Source organism: Halichoerus grypus, chromosome 6 (assembly GCF_964656455.1).
Source record: "Halichoerus grypus chromosome 6, mHalGry1.hap1.1, whole genome shotgun sequence".
In the NCBI taxonomy this organism is placed as follows: Eukaryota; Metazoa; Chordata; class Mammalia; order Carnivora; family Phocidae; genus Halichoerus; species Halichoerus grypus.
Genome location: NC_135717.1, coordinates 92,827,959 through 92,853,085, shown reverse-complemented (window position 1 = coordinate 92,853,085; position 25,127 = coordinate 92,827,959). Strand labels below are relative to the sequence as shown.

At 36.2% G+C, this 25,127-nt stretch overlaps 2 protein-coding genes across 2 annotated transcripts in view; one reads left to right on the top strand and one right to left on the bottom strand.

Moving 5' to 3' along the window:
• Positions 1-4,423: 4,423 nt before the first annotated feature.
• Positions 4,424-5,323, bottom strand: CAPZA3 (capping actin protein of muscle Z-line subunit alpha 3). Its single transcript, XM_036065645.2, has one exon. The coding sequence runs from the start codon at positions 5,321-5,323 to the stop codon at positions 4,424-4,426; it is 900 nt and encodes a 299-aa protein (XP_035921538.1).
• A 1,984-nt stretch (positions 5,324-7,307) lies between these two features.
• The window catches only part of PLCZ1 (phospholipase C zeta 1), a 49,962-nt gene continuing 32,142 nt past the window's right edge, over positions 7,308-25,127 (top strand). The window contains 3 exon segments of the mRNA XM_036065644.1: positions 7,308-7,436; positions 18,718-18,949; positions 23,025-23,226. Coding sequence (XP_035921537.1) covers positions 18,895-18,949; positions 23,025-23,226 — 257 coding nt within the window. The 5' untranslated portion in view covers positions 7,308-7,436; positions 18,718-18,894.

Here is a 25,127-nt window from a genome sequence, read left to right as displayed (position 1 = left end):
GGCTTTTCCTTAGACTATTAGACTGGAAGCCAGAGGTGCAGAGTTAAGGCAGCACGATATGGTATAAAGAGCAGGAGTTTTGAAGTGTGACAGACCTGATTTGGAATCCCAGTTCTGTCCCTTACCAGCTGTGTCAATTTGGCAAAGCTACCTAAGAATATTCTTAGTTTTCTAAGCTGTGAAAAATAATTCTCAGTTGTATGATTCTTATAAGGAATCAATGAGGCAAACGAAATTGCTGGTAGAATGCCTATAACATAACAGTCTCTTAATTAAATCCATTTCTTACATGGTAAGGATGCAGAAAAAAAATTAAGAATAGGATAATCTTTTGAAAAGTTTCATGGTGAAAGGACCTGAGAAATTTATAGGGAAAAATTTTTAGGCTAGTTGGAACTGAGTATGCTTACTGGTGGAGGAGAGGGGCCATGGTGGGATGGGGAGAGTGAGGAACTAAGGACCAAAAAGGTAACTGAAGAATCAAAAGCCTGGATGACAAAAGATCAAGGATTTAGGATCAAGTCCACAGGAGGAAGAGTTAGTCTTAGAAAGGAACATATACTTCTTTGGAGACTATTTGGAAGGGGAAGAAAATAAATATATTTTTAAATGTAGAGAAAGGAAGCTGTAGAAGCTATTTTTGAAAGCATGTGTCTTCTTAGTAAAGGGACAGAGTCATTTGCTAAATGAAGGAATGATGAAGAAGTAGAACTTAAATAGAGTAGAGAAATTCAAAAACATATCAAGAAGAAGGCTACAGTGGTCAATAGAAAAGACTAAGTTGACTGCTTATCGGGAGGGAGACCAGTGACTGATGTGGAGTTGAGATAGGTTTTACTGGAATATAGGAAGCAGTAGACTGGGAACCCATTCTTTAACAATAGTACTCTATCCTAAGAAGCTGCTGAAATGATCCAAGTAAAAAAGTCAGAATCTGAGATGTGTCATGATGTGGAGATTGAGGAGAAGGTGAGATAAATCAAAAATTGGTTGAGAGGCAATGACCTGAAAGTACTCTTTGTATTGATTCACTAAAATCTAATCAACTATGGGACCTTCATAAATATGCAGAGCCTAGTAGGAACTCTATTTGATTATTGAAGATCTGAATGATAAGTAGAAAGGAGTAGTTGGGTTTTGTATACTGTGATCCAAGTTCCAACAAAAAAAGAAAGATGAAGCCCGCTTTAGCCTCAATGCAAGCCTGTGGCTAGGACATGTCCTGGAACAGCAGGGACTCAGTCTGACCGGGGTGGGACAGTGGGGGGTAAGGGTGGAGTTGAAGGATCCATGCCCTTCCTGACTCTCTGCTTGAGTAAAACGTGATGTAGCTGATATATTCATTAGGTAGCCCTCTGGACCAGACCCCCAAGAGGAAGGGCACACAAATCTTTGACAATCATGTGAAATTGAAAGAAATACATGATTTTTGAAGAACTTGATTTTCTTAAACTTGTTGGAGAAGAAATCTCCGTCCGTTTGGAGTGGGAAAAGAGCAAAAGTTTTCATCAGAGCTATAGGAGCCAATGGTAGCTTCAGAATGCAGTCCGTTGCCTTAGAAGGAAGGGTCACAACATTAGCCTGGGGAAGTCTGCAAAGGAATACACAGTTCCTAAAGGGACAGCAGGTATTGATGATTTACAAAATCTTAAGGCCAACTAAACCTACCATGTTTCATGTCTTTGTTATCCTTATTCATTTGTTCATTCATTCATTCATTGAGTACCTACCAAATAACAGACTGTAATAGGCTAGTTCCTTGAGATAGACAAGGTTCCCATTCTTATGGAGCTTACATTCCAGTTGGGAGTGGGATGGGGAGGAGAAAACACTGGAATATTAAAAAATGATGCACTGAGTCCTCAGGATCTGAAGCATTTTTTGTGTATGTGTGTATATGCCTGGGCATGTGCGTATATACGTATCTTGCTAGAGTGGGTTTAGGTATAGGGTGTGTGTGTGTCTGTGTGTGTGTCTGTTTCTGTGATAAAGGTACAGAGAGGCGTAGTTGTAGATTTTTCTGGCTATGCCAGCCCCATACAAAGAAAATAACTACCAAATAAAATCAATGTGGGAAAGTTTTTGGTATAATATAGCATAAGTTAGTGAGCACCTTTTTAATTTGTTTTGTATTCTTTTAAGGTTTGCTGCCTATCAAAGAAAACATTTGATATTCAATATTGCCAAGATTACTGTGGTGAGCTAGATACTTTCTTATGCTACTGATGGGATTATAAATTGTTAAATCTTTCTGGAAATCAATTTGGCAATATGTATTAAAATCATTAATATGTTCATATCTTTTCAATATGCAATTTTAGGGAATTTATCTTAAGGGAAATAATCCACAATGTGGGCAAAGCTTTATGCATAGAAATATTCACTCTACCCCAATTAATAACAGAAATAAAATGCTAAAAATTAAATTATGTATGAATAGAGAAATAGTTGTCTTGTTATGGTACATGAACAGTATGAATATCATGTAAATAATTAAAATTATGTGCTCAAGGAATTTTAATGACATGGGACCATATTTATGATATAGGAGTTATGTAAAAAGAACAGGATACAAATTTATATATGTTGTAAATTCTTAATATTTAAAACAATTCCATAAAATTGAATCAGAAGAAAGACGCCAAAATGCTTTATACCTCAAGCATTTTCTATGATTTGTACATGTGACTTTTTATATCCAGACATACCAATAAATATTATTTTAAAAACCCCATGTTTCAGTGGGAGCTAAATGCTTCTGTGATTGTTCCATAAACCATTGAGTCCTATTTTGGAGCATTCTGGCAAATCATCACCTACATATATAACCATAATATCAATTCAAATTTTATATTTCAGTACAATGAGAGCAACTGTCTTTGCTATTTTTCTTTAGAAAGGTTTCCCTTAACTTTTTAACATAACAGATGAAGGCATGTCCTTGATCTGTGTGTAGTGAATCCAGTGAAACAGTAGACATGACCTTCATCTGGCAATAGTTTTATAAGAAATGATTTTAATTAAGTAAATAGAAAACATAAAATGTGTCACTTTATGATGGACCCATATTTCTTAAAATGTGGTCCTGGGATCCCTTGCAACAGAGTCATCTCTGGTAATTGTTTTTTAAAATGTAGATTTCCTAACCTACTAAATCAGAATCTGAGGATGGGTACTAGGAAGTTGTATTTTTAAAGATACACTCTAGGTAATTCTCCTGAGATTCTCTAAGAACCACCAGTTAAGGTAGAAAGGTCTTTTAGGAATTCTAATCTTGTCTGCTCCAATGTTTCTTAAGTAGAATGAGTATTTTGCCAGTCAGAATTAGGGGATGGGGCCTTTCTACTGCACTTCTGCAATCTTATTGGAGAGCTTTAGATTTTGGCTTCTTTAAGACCAGAGGCAAGTGGTCAGTAACCTTGCTGAGAATAGTGATAGGGTGACTGAATAGGTAATTTGTCTTGGCTAAAACACAGCAGTTCACCAGTTCCAGTTCCTATGGAAGTGTCCTTTATGTGAAGTGCTTGCCTAAATCATTGTAGAACTCACAACTCTTAATGAAACAAGCCTCCATGGAGAGTGGTCATCCTCTAGAGGTTAAAAGCAGAGTCAGACACCCTTGTCACTTACTATGTGCCTGGACGAATTAGAAAACTTGAAATCTTAGATTCTTCTCACATAAAATGGAGTTACTACTAGCGCCAGCCCAATCATGAAAAATTGTGTGCAAATCATTTAGCACAGGGTCTGGCATGAAATAAGCACTTATAAATGCTTATAGTGATGACTTCACAAGAGTTTGACTCTATAAGCTTGAGAGGTCAGGCTTTTCAAGTTGACTTTTCAAAGACCATGTTAGTTATCAAAAAAGCCCAGGGATTTGAGTAATCCCACTTCTTGGAGGGCAGGGGCAGCCACGGGGGCAGTGGATCCACGTTTACTAATAGTTCTTCATCTGAGGTAGGTTTTGGTATTTGTTGGTTTCATGAAATATCTAACACTAATGTCACTTACTGAAATCCCCTCTCTCGGGTTGTTGTAGGACTGAATTGAATTATGTAAAGTATCACTTGCAGAGTGACTTTCATTTGCATACCTTCTCTAGTTACAAAGAAAGTCAAAGGTCATTCCTACACACACACACACACACACACACACACACACACACACACACACAGAGCCTTAACCCTGGCCACCTTTATAATACTTCTGGGTGCCACATTCTATGGAACTATTTTAGGTTCTTCTTGCCTTATTGGTTAATATTCCCTGAGTCAAATTATTTGTTACACTTTTCCCTAACTTAAACTTGCACTTGTCAAGTGATAAGCATCTCTAGTAGCTTCTCAACTTTAGGAAAATACCAACACCACTCCCAGAAACACAAAGAAATCAGGTGGAGACCATTACCAGGAGCAATCCTTTATATTATCCAGTTGCATAACACACTTCTTGAATAAATGACATATCCTAATTTAGGATACATCACCAGATTCAAGTCAGAGAGTATCCTTTGCCAGTCAATAAGAGTGCGGGTCACTGGAAGATCTCTTCGTAGAATTTTTCTCAGGGCTTCGTTTGATAACTCCTGTAGTTCTTCTAAGACTGCAGCCTGAAATATATTCTCTTGCTCTTCCACAAGCCTTGCAAAATTTAAAGCCAGTTGAGCTTGGTTAACTACTTCCAAGCTTTCTTTCAGGTCCTTGGAGATTTCAATATGAAGGTTGACAGCCCTGAAGAAGTGAGCTTGCACAAAAATTCTTCCTGTTACTTGGGTTAGAAATGGATTTATTTGGAAAATCCACTTTGATTTCCAAAGGCCATTCCAGCAATCTCTTGTTTCATAGCTGTGATCCTCAATGCAAGCAATCAAGAACTCCTTATTTTTCACACTTTTTCTCAGCACATTGCAATTTCCTGTTGGATAGTGATCATTCACATACAGTTTTAAGGCACACAGAACAACATTTCTTAGGTATTCTGTCTCATTCCGAATGATTCCATGACTTTGGATGTCTTTTAACTGGTTTTGAAGCAGGTCGAATTTGAAAGAAAGTTTGCTTTGATAGTCAAAAAATCGGTAGTCACCCACTACATTGTGGTGAGACAGGAGTACTGGATTTCCATCGATGCAGAGTGGTACAGAATATTTTTGGCAGTGTTGGTGGCCTGCACACTCACCTTGATGGTGCATAAGTTTTTCATCACGGATAAGCAGACAGAGATCATCAAAGGCATTAACAAATTCCCCTGGAGGAGCCTGTATTAACAGTCTGCGAATTACTCTTTCTTTCTCTTTCCTACTCAGAACGCTACGTGACATGTTTGGTTGCAGCAGAAGCAAAGCTTCTGAAATAAAGAGTGTTCAAAGGATGAGAAAACATTCCATGAGACACCTTTCCCATCAAGGTGTTAAACATTCAAGCTTAAGATTACTATGTCTAACCATGAAAACAGGTTGTTTGGCAAGCTCTGAGTCTCCTGATGAAGTCATAAAGAAGCTTTCTCTATGAAGTGCGGAACTGTTGATGATATCACAATGGGTGTTCAGACCCAAAGAAAAACATGACAGTCACCTGACAGCGTGGTACCCAGCCAACCAGCTGTACATATTTTGAAGATTTTAAGAACTTAACCTCCTGAACAGCCTTCTTCAAAAGTGGTGTGTCTCGGTCTTGCCAGGGATCTCTACGTTGCCGGGGATCTAGAGAAGTGTTTCTAGAGAGCCCAGAGTTTCTAGAGAGTGTTTGGCAGCCCTTTGCACCTTCGGGGACCACAGTGGCATTGATTTATCCTCAGTCCCTCAGAATAGTTACCCCAAACCCACTGGAAGCACATTATGCTGAAAAGTTTCAGGGGGGTCAACAAAATAGTAAAAATAAAAACAAGAAAGGAAGGCAGTTGACAGAAAAATGCCAAAGAGCAGAGGATGCTGCATTTGTAAACATTGAGGGTTTGAAGATGTCAAAACATAACAAGAAGACAGAAATTTTCAAGGGCAGTGAAGTGCAGGGTGCACACCTTGCATATGGTTTCTGTGGGATTTAAACTATCTCCAAAAAACAAGGGCACAAACCACTCTGTGTTTTCTGCTTTCTCCCTAGAAAAGGGGCAGAGGCAACAGCTGATGAATATCAAGAAATTCCTTTACTGCAAAAGGGCAGAGATAACTATATGTGGAACCTGTGACAACACGTAATGGGGAGAGACTTCTAGGCGAGGAGAAACGGAACGACAGGTCATGAAAATATGGAGAACAAATATCCACTCAAAAGTCCTTTCTGTTCCTCTTTTCTCTTCTTTCTTTTGATTTATCCCCTTTACTTGATTCTCCTCTCATTCTTTTTGAAGGGTCATGAAGTTAAGCCTCTCTCATTTAAGTATAAACTGCTTCCTTCCGTCCATCCTAAGCTTTTCTGAATTTCCCTAGCTTCCTGTCTTTTTCTTATAAGAACATGAGTTTTGCCATATTAAGTCATAGCCATTACATTTAAGGGCTTTCATTAGCTTTAACAATCTGAAATTGAGTGGATTTTTGAACATTTCATGATTTTATAAATGTCATATTAATTCTCAACCTTAGTTTTTCAAATTGAAGTGTCCTAATTTTTGTAGTTTATTTGTATATGATAAGTAAAGTTGTTTTAGTTTCTTCATTCATACCAAATATACACACTCAGCATGGCATTTTTAACTCTTTTTGATGGTGCTTAAAAGTGTTGCTTTTTTTTTTTTTTGCGTGTGTGTGTTTGTGTGTGTGTGTTTGTGTGTGTGTGTGTGTGTAGCTGGACAGTTAACTAATGTTAACTAATATCAGGCATGGTAACTATGTATTAAACACTCAGTAACAGAAACTGTGTTCAATAATATGTTAAGGACTCATTTAATGCCCCCACCTTCCTAAGTATTAATTTGCTCACTTTTCAGACAAGGGAAGTGAAGCTGAGCAACAGGTCAAGTGACAGGGAGATCTTGAAGCCCAGCTGTCCCCCAAGTCCATGTCTTCAAGAAACAGACTATATTTCCCCAATAATAACTTGATTTCTCAAATGTTTATTTTTATTCTTTACCTGTACTTTTTATTGTGTTATATATGCCCTTTCATACCTTTACTACAGAATAGTACCTACCTAGTTTTGTTTTAAATATTTATCATAGAATTATCTTGTCACTTGAGCACAAAATAGACTATCCCTTAAAAATAAAAATAAAAACATTAAACTGAATAGAAGTAAAATACTTCTTTAGGCATTTTAAGTACTTAATGATTTTCTGTGAGAATTTCCTTAACTTCTTTTTTTGTGCTTCATACATGGTTTTTGTCAAAGATTCGGGATGAATTTAAAGGTGGAAAAATTAACGTAGAAAAAACTTACAGATTACTTGAAAAATTAGATATTCCGTGCAATTATATTCATGTGAAATCTGTTTTCAAGGTGAGATGATATCCGCTCCTTGTCTACCCCATCCTAGGAAGGGCTTGATTCAATATTGGGAAATGTCAATAGCTACTTGGATGCTTTCTGCAGAAAATACATATGAAAAATCAGTCTCTTAAGAATTAAAGCAATTAATTATGCTAAATATGTTTATAATCAAGAAGGAGAGAATTTAGGTAGGCGGTAAAATGAGTTATTAATAAAATTTGAAATAATACCAGATTATTAATTTAGCACTATAAGCTGAATATAGGAATGTTCACATAAGATTAGGATTGCTCATATGATTAGATCAAAATCATATAAATGATGAAATGGTAAATGGATTGGATCTTAATAATTTATAGAAGGAACAAGTAATATTGAGAAAAATGGCATTTTACTCACATCAAAGTAGAAAATCATGCCCAAAATTCTTTTTGTTTGAAGAAGAACCACTAGGGAGGGAACCTGACTCAATTCTTTCACTAGAGGACAGAGGGAAAGATCGTTAAGTACAAGAGAAGAAGTCAAGCATTCAGCTGAGTTTGCCTTAGGAAGATGGCAAATTTCTTGGCGAATCAGGCAAGAATACTAGATTAGCCAATCTAGATAGTTAGGAAGATAGAAATCCTGAAGCTGATAGTGTTTTTTGAAAGAGACTACCCAGATAACAACCTATGTTGAAATGTTACCATTATTGCAAACTGCGAAGCTTGTGTTACCTACTTGCAAGCTAACCAATTAGCCCGATATAATTTCATGGATGATGGCAGAGGCATGTTTCTGGTTCAGGAAAAATAACTTGTTACTCACAAAAATAGCAACTGAAAGAGCATCAGCATTTTGGTGCCATTTCTCCCAGCCTCAGTTCCTAAAGCGTGATGTGAAGAGGGCCAGTTGACACATGCACATGCAGCGGATTGAGTTACCAGAGAAGGACCTCAAGCTTAAGGAAACCCAATCTTTTATCATGGGCAGTAAGCCTGCCTGATCTTTGCCCAGGAAGGTGTCATTATCATTATTATCATGCACAGTAAACCTGCTCTTTCCTATGGAAGGAGATACTATCTCTCATTATGCAAACATCTTTCAACAGCTAGTTCTGAAGAAAGTGTTGGTGCCTCTGCTCAGAAACTTGCAGAGACATGGGAGACCATGGAGAGCAGCCCCCCATCAAGTACTTCTCTCAATAAGATTTAGCCCCCGTGTTTATAAATCACAAAGAGGAGGTTAAAAAAAAAGCTGTACTTCTTAAGAGATTGCAGTAAAAGACGAGTTTCAGGTTGTATTTATGAATGCAAGCAGTATATGCTGCCATAAGCTATCAGAATTTTAATCAACTCATGTCTAATACCATACCTGAAGAACGTAAGTTTTTGTGAAAGATCTTTACATGTAGAATTTTCCCCCAGTAGTGTCACTCAAAGGGAGAAACAATTATGTACTTTCTAGTTTAATAAAATTCACATGTAATACAATGTAGAGGTAATGTATTAAATCTCTATCAAATGTGAAATATGATAAATCTTATTCAGTGATTATCAGGTTGCTTTGAATTATCTGCAAAATAAAGATATGTGTCTGAAATGCACTTGAGTAAAATGCATGCCATATTTAAAAGTATTATGTCGAATGTGCAGCAGTTATAACAAGTAAGGCAATAGCTCATTAATTGAAACTGATGATTATTTGGACATGGCAGGAATGAAGGTCTATTTTGTTTAGCAAAACCTTTTTGGAGTGGCTATGAAAACAATGTGAATTATAAAAATTAGAGGGGCAGAGGTTGTTTAGAATTCTTCAAAGCCCCTTTCAAATGACCTCAAATAATTTAAAGCATAAATTTTATATAAACAGGGCTGATGATCCGGATAAGCAATTTTTATCTATTAAAATAATTCCCCTAGGCCCTTTAATAAATAATACTTTGCTGTCTTAGGCTAAATTGCCATATATGCATTAAAATGTTAATTAAATAGAATGCTAGGGAAGGTGTTTTGGCCTACTAAATTTTCTGGATAGTTAAAAATTAGGCTTCTTAAACATTGGACTGTTTTGTTTCAACTTTTGTTGTCTGTCTTTCTACACTTCATGGGTACAGCTTGTAGCCAGAGTAAATAAAATGAATCATGATGAATCTTATTTTGATGACCAAAATCTTCTAGAGTTTCAGGGCTATTGTTATTGGCAAGCTCAATGGGCATGGAGACTCTTTACTCCACTAGATCTTAACTGTGTAGTACTTGGCAACCCGGAAGTTGCTCTGAGCAAACATCGTAATCTGCAGAATGGGGATACTGATATAGTTATCTTGCAGGATTGTGCTGAATATTAAATATTATTTGTGAATGTGTCTAATAGTAGGCTTGGCAAAGAGTAAACACTCAACAAATATTAGTTGAAGCTATAACAATCATAATTGTTCAAAAAATATAGAAAATTGCCTTATGTTTATTGATTTCTTAAGAAGCTGGCATAAATTATGATGTGACTTTATTTCCTTATTGGGTAAATATTTACCATGAAATTTAAGTAAAGAAGATGTACGTTTATGACCTTGGAAAAATATTCTAAATTTCATTTTACAAAATTAATTATTGAGTCATGACTTGAAGAGCAATTCCCTAAGATTTTTTAATCCCTTTATTAAAAAATCTTTATTACTTTAATCATTGTCTTTAATTTGTAGTGTGCAAGATATTTTATAGGAAATACCATGTGTCATTTCTTTTATTTATTTATTTATTTAAATTTTATTGTTATGTTAATCCCCATACATTACATCATTAGTTTTAGATGTAGTGTTCCATGATTCATTGTTTGTGCATAACACCCAGTGCTCCATGCAGAACGTGCCCTCCTCAATACCCATCACCAGGCTAACCCATCCTCCCACCCCCCTCCCCTCTAGAACCCTCAGTTTGTTTTTCAGAGTCCATCGTCTCTCATGGTTCGTCTACCCCTCCGATTTCCCCCCCTTCATTCCTCCCCTCCTGCTACATTCTTCTTCTTTTTTTTTTTTTCTTAACATATATTGCATTATTTGTTTCAGAGGTACAGATCTGAGATTCAACAGTCTTGCACAATTCACAGCGCTTACCAGAGCACATACCCTCCCCAGTGTCTATCACCCAGTCATCCCATCCCTCCCACCCCACCCCCCACTCCAGCAACCCTCAGTTTGTTTCTTGAGATTAAGAATTCCTTATATCAGTGAGGTCATATGATACATGTCTTTCTCTGTTTGACTTATTTCGCTCAGCATAATACCCTCCAGTTCCATCCACGTCGTTGCAAATGGCAAGATCTCATTCCTTTTGATGGCCGCCATGTATCGTTTCAATACACATTGCTAGCCTGAGACTACCTTCTTGATTGTTGGTTGAGTATGAAATAGCATCTTTCTTAATTTTAAAAATTCATGTTATTATTGGGCTTACCTTAAGTTTTCAAATTCTCTAAGCAGTTAACAGCCATTATTAAATCTATAGTATGTGCATGGCACTCTGTTAGAAACTGTGGATTGTAAAAAATTAATAAAGTGCTCTCTTTCTCTCATTAGAAGGAAAAGAAATGCAGAAATTACTATTTTATATGTAGATTATAATAAATTTCATAGGTAATACATACAGGGAATCTGAGGAGACAGAGACTCAAATGTGGGCTTCTATAAAAGATGCCATTGTAGAGGAAGCATTCTTGTCGGCCCTTGAAGAATAATAAGCAGTATGTGTAGAGTACAGTGTGAGAAGTGCTTGGGGAGTAAAAGGTAATGAAGCATGACTTGCATGTAGGATGCATGAAGGGAGTGGTGAGAAATGGCTGCAAATGCTAGGCATGGCCAGATGACAAAAATCCTGAGTGGTAGGCTATGGAATTTGGATTTACTGTTATAGGCAATGGGTAGCCACTGAAAATTTTTGAGTAGGGAAATTGTGAAAATTTTAGGATAAATCTGGCAGCAATGTAGAGTGGTTTGAGAGTTAAAAGGTAGAGAGAGGAGGGAACGTATATCTCTGCTGCCTCTGCCTTACAAATGTGAAACTTGGGTCAACTCAGCCACTTATATTTTTGTTTGGTTTATGATTTCCTACCTTAGTTGGTCCTCCACAGTCTAAGCTTATTTTTTATCTCAAAAACAAATAGCTCCATATCCTTTTCTAAACATTACATCCTCTCTTTTAGCAGATAAACTGAAAGAATCCTTTACATTTCTTTCTCCACTTCTTCGATGCTTCATTGCAATAAATTTTGCCTTTACATCTACCTTGAAAACCTCAATTTTTTAAAATGGTAAATACAGTGGTTAGGCTCTCTGTGCATTTTATTTATCCCTCTTTTCTTAAACTACTCCCCATTCTGACTTCTATGACATCACTCTCTCCTAGTTTTCTTTTAAAATTTCTGATCATTCCTTTTTCATCTGTCCTGCCATCATTTTTTCTTTTGCTCTTCTCTTAGAGTTCTTAATTTTATTTATTTTTACTTTATATACTATTCTGAACAATTTTATTAACTTTTCTTTTTTCTCCAGTTTTATTGAGATATAATTGACATCCAACATTGTATTAGTTTCAGGTGTACAACATGATGATTTGACATATGTGTATATTGAAAAATGATTACCACAATAAATTTAGTAAATATCCATCAGCTCACATAGGTACAAATTTCTTTTTCTGTGATTAGAACTTTTAAGATGACTCTTGTAGCAACTTTCAAATATACAATACGGTATTGCTAATTTAGTTACCAAACTGTGTGTTACATCCCCAGAACTTATTATTATATACACTGTATCAGTGTTAGCTACAGTCATCATGTACATTTCATCCCTAGTACTTGTTTATCTTATAATTGGAAGTTTGTACCTTTTGACCACCTTCACCCATTTCTTCCACCCCATCAGCCCTGCCTCTGGTAATCATTAGTCTGTTCTCTGTTTCTATGAGTTCAGTTTTTTTAGATTCCACTTATAAGTGAGATCATTTAGTATTGGTCTTTCTCTGACTTATTTCATTTGACATAATGGCCTCAAGGTTTATCCATGAAGTCACAAATTATAGAATTTCCTTCTTTTCTATGGCAGAGTAATATCTTATTCATATTTTCTTTATTCATCTGTTGATAGACACTTAGGTGGCTTCCATCTCTTGGCTATTGTAAATAATGCTGTAATAAACATGGAGGTACAGAGATCTTTTCAAAATAGTGATTTTGTTTCCTTTGAATAAATATCAGGAAGTGGAATTGTTGTATGATATGGTAGTTAGTTCTATTTTTAATTTTTTGAGTAATTTTCATATTGTTTATAACCATTATTTGAATTCTTTATCTGGTAAATCTCTTATCTCTGTTTCATTTAGGTCTGTTTCTATTTATTTTGTTCTTTTGTTTGGAACGTATTCCTCTGTTTCTTCATTTTCTTTTACTCTCTGTCTTGGCTTTTGTGCATTAGATAGAACAGCCACCTCTACCAGTCTGGAAGGAGTGGCCTCATTCAGAAGATGAAACTTACTGTTCAGCTCAGCCTTAGCTTTTGTTTGTTTCTCAGACTTTGTCCAAGCAGCCTACTTTATCCTTAGCGTCTCCCTGTCATTGAGGGAATGCCAAGACCTCTCAGTGTTCCAAAGGGGAGGATCCCAGTCAGCACCTAGATGTGGGCTGATTAGAAACCCGATCCCCCAGGTAGCAGCTTTTAAAGTATACAAATAAACCTTTTTCAGGGAAAGACTGGAAATGAGTGTCTCTATAACTCCCTCCGCACCAAGCTCCAGTGGGACAACTAGCCAAGGGTTTTTGCTTTGCTTGCCACAGTTCTGCTGAACCTGTGAGCATGAACCCTACTGGCTGTCAGATCCAGGCTGTCATCCTTTGAGTGGCAGCTGCAAAAGCTGGGGTGCCAGATGTGTGCACGTGCTTGTTCAGGGAGATACTCGTGATCTGGAGGGAGACAGAAACACGAAGATGGTACCTCTGGCCTCCCTGGTCTCTAGGGAAGACTGTAGTCTGCCTCTCCACCTGTGTTGGATCAGAAGCATGACTCTCAGGCTGTAGCTTTTAAGATAACCAAATAGGCCTCTTTCAGGGAAAAAAAAAACTCTGTGTTAGTCTGCTGCCTCCGTGCTGAGCCCCAGGGGGCTAGCCATCATGAGTCCTTGTGGACTGTTAAGAATGGTTTACTATAGCTTTGTGGATCTTGTGGACACAAACCCCAGTTGGCTTTAGGAGCTAGGTGTTTTGGGAGCCTATCTCTCAGGTGGAAGTCTTAAAAGTTGGGGCACTAGAAGTTGGGTCCAAACCCCTCACTCCTCAGGGAGAAGCAGAGAGTTGTGGGTTCTCTCCCAATTATATGTCACCATGTTGGGGGTGAGGTTTGTGGACAGATTGTGTCTCAGCCTCTCCTGCCTATTTTGATGCAGAATTTTTTCTCCTTTGTCCAATATGAAGGCAAGTTAGTTCACTCAAATAGTTTTTGGATTTCTTGCAGAGGGAATTGTCACATATGTAGTTGTAGATTTGGTATGTCCACGGGAGGAGGTGGGTTCTGGAGGTTCCTGGGTCACCACCTTATTGCCTTTCAATGACTTTCATTACCACTTTAATGGGAACAAAGCACAAGTTTTCTATCTTGAACAACAAAGCTATGTACATGCTACTATTTGTTCATCACCTGCCATATTCTAGGCCTTGTATTAGGTTTTTGCATACATTATTTCAATGTACATCCAAGGACATTGTTATTAGTCTCTTTTTACACATAGAGATATAGAGGATAAGAATGTTGATTTAATTTGTTTATGTCATATTACTGTGGAAACTCATGTCTGGGTCTGTCTGCCTGCAAAATCCTTGTGTTTTCTCCTATAATACACCAATCCTCACTTCCCATCCCAACTAATTGTCTCCTGGCTCTCTTGGTTTGGGTGAAGATACTTCACGTTTATTATATTTAAGATAAACCATCTTTCCTTTCAAAACTGTCTTCCTCTTTCTTGAAGATGGCAGCACTATTCTCTCAGTTATCCAAGCCAGAAACCTGAGAGAGTCCCAGACTCTTTCTCTTACCTTACCTCTACATCAAATTTTCAAATCTTTTAAGGGCTATTTTATTCCTACACAAAGTCAATTGGTCTCCAGCTGCTTGCTACTCAAAGTGTGCTCCTCAGACTAGCATCTCTTGCATCCCCTGGGAACTTGTTAGAAACACAGAATCAGACATATTGAAGCTGACTCTGCATTGTAACAAGTCCCTCAGTGACTTATATGTCCATTAAAGTTAGAATAGCCCTATAAACTGGTTCCTTGCTTTTAATCCTACCTTGTATGTAGCTGTCAGAATGATCTTTCTAAAACAAAATCTACATGATTTCCCTCATTAAAGCTCATCAGTCAGTCACTGGTTGAGAATGAAGTCTGAGAGCCTCAGTGTGGCATCCAAGGGGCCTCTAGGATGCAATTTTGACTTCACCTTTATCTCTCACTGCAGCTTCACTAACATCCTCTCTAATCACATTCCTGTTTTGTACTGTCATGTGTTTTATTTGCTCTGATCCCAACAATTAGAATAACCCTTTTCCTCTTCACTTTCGGGCAACCATCTTCTTTCTCAATGAAAGTTCAGCTCCAGGATCACCTCTTCTATAAAGACCTTTTGTCTCCAAGAGGAATTGCCCAACTTTCTTTTTCTGTTGTGTATAAAGTGTCCATTTTAACACTTTCATGTCAGCTTTCCTTTTCTAGAATATGAGCTCCCAGGGGGCACTGATAAGGTGTTGCCTTTACATCCTTACTACTCTATTTCATTTCTGATTCATATATTTAGTTAGGAAGAAAGGGAAGACAGAAGACAGAGTTGTTAAGCAGTTTAAATTAGTATGTCAGAGTTTGGGGAAAAAGGTGGCAAATCATATCATTTCCTGTGATATATTTTGAATACTCTGTTTTTAGTGTAATTTTGGAGACAAATTGAAACACCTCATCTTAATTTAAAAGGGAATTCTGTGTTTCGATAGATCAAATTTCTTGTGAGGTCATTATTTTAAGTGACACTTCATCTTTTTACTAGCAACCTGAGCAAGGGAAAATGGTAACATGAAAAGCTTTAATTTTGTTTTCTGAAAGCATATGATCAGAATATCAATAGAATCATTTTAATATGTTCTTTTATCTTCATGTTTTCAACCATTCATTCAAACATACAGTCACTAATGTCCTATGCTAGGCTAGGTCCAGTACTAGGCATTGGGAATAAAAAGAATAAAATATCTACCTTCATGGTGTTCATGGTCTTAAGGTAAGACATATACTTTTAAATTATACATAAACATTGAATGGGTTGTTTGATAAAGTTCTTTTTGTAATGCCTTGTAGAGACTAACACTTAATGATTTTTTTTTAAACAAGAGAAAAATGGCTTCATTACTCTTATTTTATGCTGTATTTATAAATTATTAATATGTAACATTTCTAAAAGCTGTAGTATTCCCTGAAGTGGGGCCCAAGATTTTGCATATTTTTGGTAATATGTATTTAAAAATATCTTTTCCTATTCTTCCTAGGTTTAGGGATATGTTAACTCTTTATCCAGTTAAATGCACGTATTTCACCAGAATCGTAAAACTGTTTAGGTGTTAGGTCATGTTCTTAATACCTTCAGTCAGGCATTCTTTTATTCTTTTAAGTACTAAGAGTACAAGAAGCAAATGGCAAACTTCCTGTCCAAGGCAATTCTAGAAGGGATTTAGAAAAAAAAAGGCTTTCATTCCAGTGTAATAAATTCTATGATAGAAGAAGATTCAGTCTTATAAAAAAAAACCAGAGGTGGGCTATCTGATGTGGCCTGGGGGAGACAGAGAGGAACATTTGGGAAGACTTCTAGAGGAGGATACTTTTCCAAGAATTAGTAAAAATTAGTAGGTTAGGAAGTGAAAGAAGGGTATTCCAGACAGAAGAAACAGCCTATACAATAGCAAGATAGTTTGGTATTTGTACTGTAACTAATTCAGAGCACCAAAAGTGTGAGGTGCAAGAAAGAAAAGGATTAGAGCAGACACCATCAATGACATCTTAAAGGACCTTGGATGCCAACACGATACAGTTTGGGTTTTGTCTTGAAGACAAAAAAGAAATACTGAGCAATTTAACAGGTGGTTGAAAGGATCAGATTTGTATTTTACACAATTTATTTCTACTTATATACTGTCGATATGCATGATGGTGTATTGACGTCTTTCTTCCTGCTGTTCCTCTGTGTGGTTTTGGAGTTAGTTCAAATCCTGGTCTACCATGCCTGTGGGACTGGGGACAATTGACCTAAGATTTCTGAGCCCCAGTTTCCTCCTACAGGGGAGATATTAAATTTATACATTGGTAATCTATCAGTTTTGATGCTATGATGTGTGTCAGTCCTCAGATTTGAATCCTTCTTGCTTATCGCTTTCCTTTTTCCTGCTTCCCCGGCTGCTGGTTTTGTTATCCAGGCTCCATCATTACTGACTTCCCTTGTTTTCCTTTTCCTTCTCTCTTTCTACTAAAATTAAAATTTCCCATCTTCAGTAATACAATTTTCATCTATTCTGTGTGGTTTTTATTTTTTGGTAATTTAATTAGTGTTTGACTGTTAACTCCTTTGGGTTGGATCAAATAGCAGTTATTTGGATTTGTGGAATTTTGTTTGAACTTTACATCTCTAATTCTTTCTAGTATCAGATGACAGCTTTGATCTTTTGGGAAAAACAAAACAGAACAAGTCAGATGGCCAAGTTTAAACCTTGCTTGAAAGTAATAAAACTTTCATCACTTAGTGGATAATGTATTTTATTTTTTACTGCTACTTAATAGGACTGTAATTTTTAATTTATACAATTTTATATAACCAAATTTGCAGGAATTACAGGCACACTTGATTTTTATGGGCTTGTTAAAGATCTTATAACAAATTATGAGTGGGATGGGGCTAAAATAAAATAAATTTAATTCTATGACATTGACTTTAATCCAGAATTTAAAAATAGTAAGTTGAATCTTGTTAGTCTACTAAGATAATTGATAATATGAATTACTTTAAGATTATATAATTTTAAGGTGCTATTATTGTTGAATGAGCTCTGGGCCCAATTTGCCAAGAACAGATCCCAGCTTTTCTCCCAAGCTTATCTTCATCTCATTCCCATTTGGGGCTTCATCCCAGTCCCTGCTTCCTCATGTTGCTCCATACACATGGATTCACATTCCTTTGTGAACTAACCTGATACTCTTCATATTCAATTCCCAGCTCAGACTGCTTCTTGGATCCCTCATATCAAACTGTCTGGTCTACCACTGAACTTTTGCTGTTGTACCGTAGGGGTTCATTTTATGAGCAAAAGTGCAAAAGATGAGACACTAGGCTGGATGATGTGAGAGAAGCAGAACTTGATAAGACATAGCAATACATTGATATCTAGAACAACCATTTATTGTATATTTGCAGTCCTCACAGCAACTTGATGACATAGGTAGTGAAAAATCCCATTTTTCAGATGAAGAATATGAAGCTCAGAGAGTTTAATTTATGTTCCATCCTGCAGTTCTCTATCACTTCCAATTGGTCATGCCCAACTTGTCATTCTACACTTTTACTTCTGCTAGTCATTTTCCTACTCAGAACCTCACACTATTTCTGATGCTTTTAATAACTGGACACAGCCCACTTTCTTGTTTCCGTCTCATAAAGTTCAAACATGAATTTTCCAGAAAAGCCAGGTGAATCCACTCTTTCTTATCAGAACCCACCTTGTTTGTCGCTGCCCCCAATCCTTCAATGATAATGTACATTTCACTTCCTCAAGATGCTCCGTAGCTACTGTGGTTACTGTAGTGCTATTACCACCCCTGCAACTTCTGAAGTTTACAGTGACCTTGAATGTCTCAGATTTACTCTGATGTTTATGTGTATCAGTGGCATGGGATTACAAACCATCTCACATGGCTGTAAGAAGGTACTGAAGGAGAGTGGAAGAGAAAAATGAAACGTATAATTGAAAGACAACTTAGAATCCTCATCAACTCCCACACATTTTTCCATTCCCACTATGGCCACTGGGTTTTAAGTGGTATTTTCCACTTACCTTTTTCCAACTTCAGCATCATTTCATGCAGTTTTATATATTTTATTTGAGATAAGAATCCAATGTAAGATTCATCTTCTTTCAAGTATTAGTTGTTATATATATTACACAAATACTCTAAACTATTTATTTTGTGTATTTTTTATATTCACAATGTGAGCCCACCAGTCATTTTTTTTTAGTAGGATAATGACAGGCTGAAGCAAGGAAGAATCACCATAGAAGAATTTAGATCAATTTATCGAATTATTGCACACAGAGAAGAAATTATTGAGATTTTCAACACATATTCTGGAAACCAGAGATTTCTTTTTGAAAAAAACCTGCTTCAATTTTTGATACAAGAACAGTATGCACTTGACATGACCACAAATATTGCTTTTGAGATCATTCAAAAATATGAGCCTATTGAAGAAGGTATGCTTACATTTCAAAGTTTTCTCAAATATCTAAATGCACAGTATTTTTTTATGAATTACAGTTATCAAGTTAAAATTTTGGGATGGGTCAGATTTCTTCTGGATAACGTAAAATATTGGCAATTTTATTTCTATATTTTATAGACTGTATATATACTTTTTAGAAAACTGCACTGTGAAAACAATTACATTCTTTCCTACTTCATTGTCCAGCTTCCTTTTTTTTTTTTTTTTAAACTGCTTTGGTATATCTCTTAAGTGTTCAGAGACCAGCTTAGGCATGTAAAGCAAGATGAGATTCTGTTATGTGTGCTGTGATGAAAGAGTCTTCATTTTCATTAATAAGTTAAAAACCAAGTAATAGTCTTCTACATTTATACATTATACTACTGAAAATATATGGAAGTATTAAATAGCTAAGTGAAAACTATTCTAGGAAAAAAGTAAAATATTACAAAATCACTACTTTCTTCATTGTTTATACACATAATTGTTTATAAAGTTTCATAAACATGAAAAAAAATTTTCCTTCATTTTTGAATATAGTCATCTGGTTTATTTTATTTTTTAAAAGATTTTATTTATTTGAAAGAGAGAGAGAGAGGGAGAGCATGAGTGGAGGCAGGGGTAGAGGGAGAGGGAGAAGCAGACTCTTCACTGCTTCACTGTCAGGGGAGCCTGACAGGGGCTCAATCCCAGGACCCGAGATCATGACCTGAGCTGAAGGCCTACTGAGCCACCCAGGCACCCTTAGTCCTCAAGTTTGAATTAAATGACCATTTAAGCTAATCATGTGTCATATAATTTTTGATCTTTGTCCCACCTTTTTAATGGGCAAAACATTTCACATTTTTTCCACTTATGCGTATCTTTAAATGAAAATAAAGACATAATACAATAAAATATTCACATAATTATGTAAAAGTACCATTAAAGCAGTGTTTAGCCCTACACAAATTAATAAAATAGCTCAGAATATTTATTTAACAAGGGAAGTATGAAAGTTCAAGTTCTGCCTTTGAAAGTTGGTTTATGTACCAATGTTTATGATAATATGGGTTCTAACAAAATCAAACATTTCTTCATTGAGTCACATATTCATAACTTATTCCAATATTTATTTGTGGCAACCAAGTCTGCTTCTGGGGACTGAGGATACTGCCTTATGAAGAATAAGGCAAAGTAGGTCTTATGTTAATGATGGGGGTGTGAAGGAGACTGACAATGAATAAATATATAAAAGGATGATTCCACAGAATGCTCTGTACTGTGAGTGATAGAGAGTAAACAACCCAGGAAGACTAGCTCTGGTTGGGTGTTTAGGGTGGTCCATTCTGAGGATGTGACCTTTAAGCTGACACCGAATTGATGGGAAAGAACTAGTCATGTGTCAAAATGGGAGAAGTTTCTGAGGTCAAGGGAAGAAAAGTATTGGACATGAGTTGGAGAATTCAAGAAATAAGAGAACAGTGTGGCTAGAACTTGGAGAATGAGGGCAAGATGAATTTGGGAGATAAGCAGGGATCAAATCATGTTTGTCTTGCAGGTCATAATTAGGATTTGGGCCCCATGACTCACTGTCATGAAAAGATTTTGGGGAGTCGTAGTGGTAAGACTGAATGCAGTACTAGTAAGAGTTTGGTGTGATCACTATTAAAATTTTTGCAGGTTTGCAACAAGATAAAGAGCTTGCACCAGGATGTAAAACAACTACATCACTAAGCATGCCTGATAAGTTCAGCTGACTACTTCTTCTTTTTTTAACAGCAAAAATTTTCTCTAAAGAAGTAGTGAATTGATTTATGTTTTGGCTCAAGCTCTTTATGCAATTGCTGACTGGAAACAACCAGTCCACAGATAAGCTCTTTGAGTAGCACTGATGTAGTAGTGAGTATTCAAAAAAAAAAAAAAAAATTACTTTGGCACCGTTACCTGCAGGGGTAAATCAGAAAAGAAAAAAGGATAATGAGATGGTTGGCAGTGACATCTTGGAACTGTGTTTGCATTTTAACTATAATACTACACTGTTCGTCCATTACATCGTTTGAGCCTCCCTCCTGCTCAGATACTTTCACACACACCCAAGACCTTGTGTTTCATTTACATGCTTATTGATCACTTATTAAGGCCAATTAGAATTATGATTGGATAGTCCCAAATGCTGCTGGCTCCTCAATCTCATCCCACTTTGGTACGTGATGTGTACCAAAAGAGGTTTTTAAATATCCATGAGATTAACTCTCATCTCAATCTTGTAGCTTTTAAGGGCACAAAATGAGTTTGTTTGTTTTCTATTCCATTATCAAAGATATTAACTTCATTATTCAGTAGTTCAAAAGGGCTATAAAGCAATCACTGCTCCAGAAAAAAGAATAAATTCATGCAAATCTTTACTATTACAATATATGATGCATTTGCCCATATGCTCCCATACTCCTAAATTGTCATGTCTTTCAAACAGAGAGTTTGCCTGCCTATAAACATTTTATGTATTCTTTTCTAGCTTTCATTTTTTTAAGCCAAAATTGTAATAGCATTTTGAATGCTGGCTTTTTCACTTTTATGAAGTAATAAACATTTACTTTTGTCACTATATATTTTTTCTGATACATTATCTTTAATTGCTGCGTAGTACTGTATCATATTTTGAGCCTTAATTTGTTTTCTCCCCCATTTATTTTGCTTTTATAAATAACGCTAGTGTGAGCGAGCATTCTTGCACATCAATCTTTGTCTGAGTCTCTATTTCTATAGTATAAATTCCCAGAAATAAAATTCTTTGTCAAGGATCACTCTCTAGTTTAAAGTGAATATTCACACCAGCTGTTATTTTGAGACAAACTGAATTATGAATAACAAAATAATAATAACAACTAGCATTGATAGAGCTAATTTATGTAACTAATATATAAGGATAGGAGCTATGATTACCATCATCCCAAAGATAGGGAGAAGTTAACTAACATGCTTAATGTGTAACAAGTAAATAGATTTAACTAAAACTATCTGATTCCAGAGTCAGTGTTTTGCTTAAATACATAATTTTGGTAATGTTATGCCAATAGTATAAAAGTTCAGAGATAGTTTACTAAAAATGCTAATATGCAAATGATCCAGCAATTCCATTCATAAACATGTACCCAACAGAAATGTATACATATTTGCACCAAAAGACATGTACTGGTTGTTTATAGCAGCATTCTCTGTAAGAGCCTCCAACTGGAAATGATCTAACTGCTCCTCAAGAATAGAATTGATAAATAATTGTGGTGTACTCACACAATGGAATACTATTCAACAATGGGAATAAACAATGTCTAACTATATGCAGCTATGAATAAGTCATAGAAACAATGTTGAGCAAAATAAATCAGCCACAAAAAAATACATAGTGTGTGAATTCATTCCTATAAAGCACAAAAAACAGAGAAAACTAATCTAGGTGATTAGAAGCCAGACCACTGAATACACTTGAGTTAGGAGGGAGAAACTGAAAAGTTAGCAGAAGGCAGGCTTCTGGGGTGCTGCAATGTTTTGTTCTTTGAGGTGGGTGCTGCTTATCTAGATGTTTAGCTTATGGAAATTCATTGACCTATGATATGTGTATTTTCCTATATGTATTTTTTTAAAGATTTAATTTATTTATTTGACAGAGAGAGACACAGTGAGAGAGGGAACACAAGCAGGGGGAGTGGGAGAGGGAGAAGCAGGCTTCCTGCCAAGCAGGGAGCCCGATGCGAGGCTTGATCCCAGGACCATGGGATCATGACCTGAGCCGAAGGCAGATGCCCAACGACTGAGCCACCCAGGCGCCCCTCTTATACGTATTTTTAAAACGTTAAAAAATCAGAGATGAATTAAATAATATACTCTCTACTTGAATGTTGATAGAGAAGAACTAGGGGTATTCATTAGAAAAAAATTGTTTCCACAGAAAAATTAGAAATAGTATCAATATTAATTCTAAATGAATATTTTAGAAACATGCTCTACTATAGAATAAATTTTAAAATGAAATGTAATTTTTATACAGTTAATGATATTTCTGCATCCCTTTAATTTATTTTTTATAGTTAAGAGAGCACACCAGATGTCATTTGAAGGTTTTATAAGATACATGGGTTCACCTGAATGTCAAATACTTAAAAATGATTGTGGAAAAGTTTATCAAGATATGAATCATCCATTAAATGATTATTTTATTTCAAGTTCACATAATACATACTTGGTGTCTGACCAGTTACTGGGACCAAGTGACCTTTGGGGATATGTAAGGTATTTATTTTGATTTTTATATCCATTACATTTTACAGCACTTGGAAGTTTCAATAAGTGGTAATTCACAGTAAAAGAAGACTATGGATGTTGTGCAAAAACATAGGAAAAAGAAATTTTGATTTGTGAATATCTTGGAGAGCCAACGTTCGATGGCTATATAATTATTCTATATTTTAGTATCATACACTTTCCTTCAAATTCTGCCTATTGACCTTCTTTCCCTGATTATTGCCCCTCTGAGGTTTCCTGAATAATTTGGATACCTCCTATAGGAAACTATATGAAGAAGAATGTTCTTATCTTATTTCACCAAAACATCTTAGATTTTTTAAAGATTTTATTTATTTATTTGACAGAAAGAGACACAGCGAGAGAGGGAACACAAGCAGGGGGAGTGGGAGAGGGAGAAGCAGGCTTCCCGCGGAGCAGGGAGCCCGATGTGGGGCTCGATCCCAGGACCCTGAGATCATGACCTGAGCCGAAGGCAGACGCTTAACGGCTGAGCCATCCAGGCGCCCCAAAACATCTTAGATTTTTAAAAAATATAGTTAAAATTATTTCCCAGACATCAAGACACCATGCTACAAGTAAAGGCAACACATAAATAGATAAATTATATACTTTGGCATTTATAGATTAGATAGATAAATATAGAGATTTATATGTCAAATGATTTACATAGATTAAGCAATCTATGCCACACCTCTAAGTTTGCACTCTACAATGTATCACACTGTCAATACCAGGCTTCAGCTTAGGCAGTCATCTGAGAATCCACTGGTGAACAAGATTTTCAGAGCTCATGTGTTCATGAGAATAGACATCATAAGCAGGTAAACAGATTGATAATTTCAAGGACAGATTAGTCACATGGAGAAAGTAAACTAGGGTAACATGAGAGAAAGTAAAGGTGGGGTGGAGGGTGTTACTTTAGTTAAAGTGTCAAGAAAGGCTTCTCAAGGGGTCACATAGTTTGGTCTGAGTGACGATAAAGAGGAAACCTCAGAAATATTTGGTAGGAAGGGCACACTAAGTAGAAGAAATAATAAATGCTTAGGCATATTCAAATGAGAGAAAGCAAGTTTGGCTGGAAACAAATGAATGGAGAATGAAGGGAGATGAGTTTGAGGAAGTAGACAGGGTCAGTTTATGAGGGTCTTAGAGGCCATGGAAAGGAGACTGGATTTTATTCCAGTTGCATTGGGAAGCCATTGGAGAGGTTTTCCTTAAAATAATGTCATAATTCGATTTACTTTCTACTGTGCAGGAAAGACTGATGGTGTAGGAGTGGAGGTAGAAGATGACTAGAGAAGATATTGTAGCAATGCAGCTGATGATGGTTATGTAGATGATGAATTCATGAGGCAGCTGTTGAGATCAGTGGTTGAATTTGAAATATTTTAAGGAGGTGGAGCCAAGAAGGCTTACCAGGTGATCTGAAGGGAGGTATAAGGGAAAGAGAATACTATCAAGATTTTTGGCCTGATAACTTAGCGTACAATGATACTATTGACAGAGATAGTGAAGCCTGCTGAAGCCATTCTAGGTTGTGAGGCAAAAGCAAGAGTGTAACAGTTCCCACATTTAGTTGAGATACCAATTCATTGTCAAAGGGCTAGGTCAGTCAGGTAAGTACATGTGTCTGGGACTTAGAAGAAATATCTAGACTAGAAAAATAGAATTGGAAGTCATCAATACACAGATGATATTCAAAGCTATGTGATTGGTTGACATTAATTAAGGAAATCATGGGTGGAAAAGATATCTCATAATTCCATGATAATATTAAACTTACAAATGAACATGGCTTCACCAATTTAAAATCTTAGGTAAACACATGAATCCATGAGCTCAGAAATGTATCCATTTAGAATTCCATAAGGAGAACCCAATTTATA

What these genes read in the sequence shown, in the direction of transcription:
- CAPZA3 (XM_036065645.2), bottom strand. Translation starts at nt 5,323, where the DNA reads ATGTCACGTAGCGTTCTGAGTAGGAAAGAGAAAGAAAGAGTAATTCGC.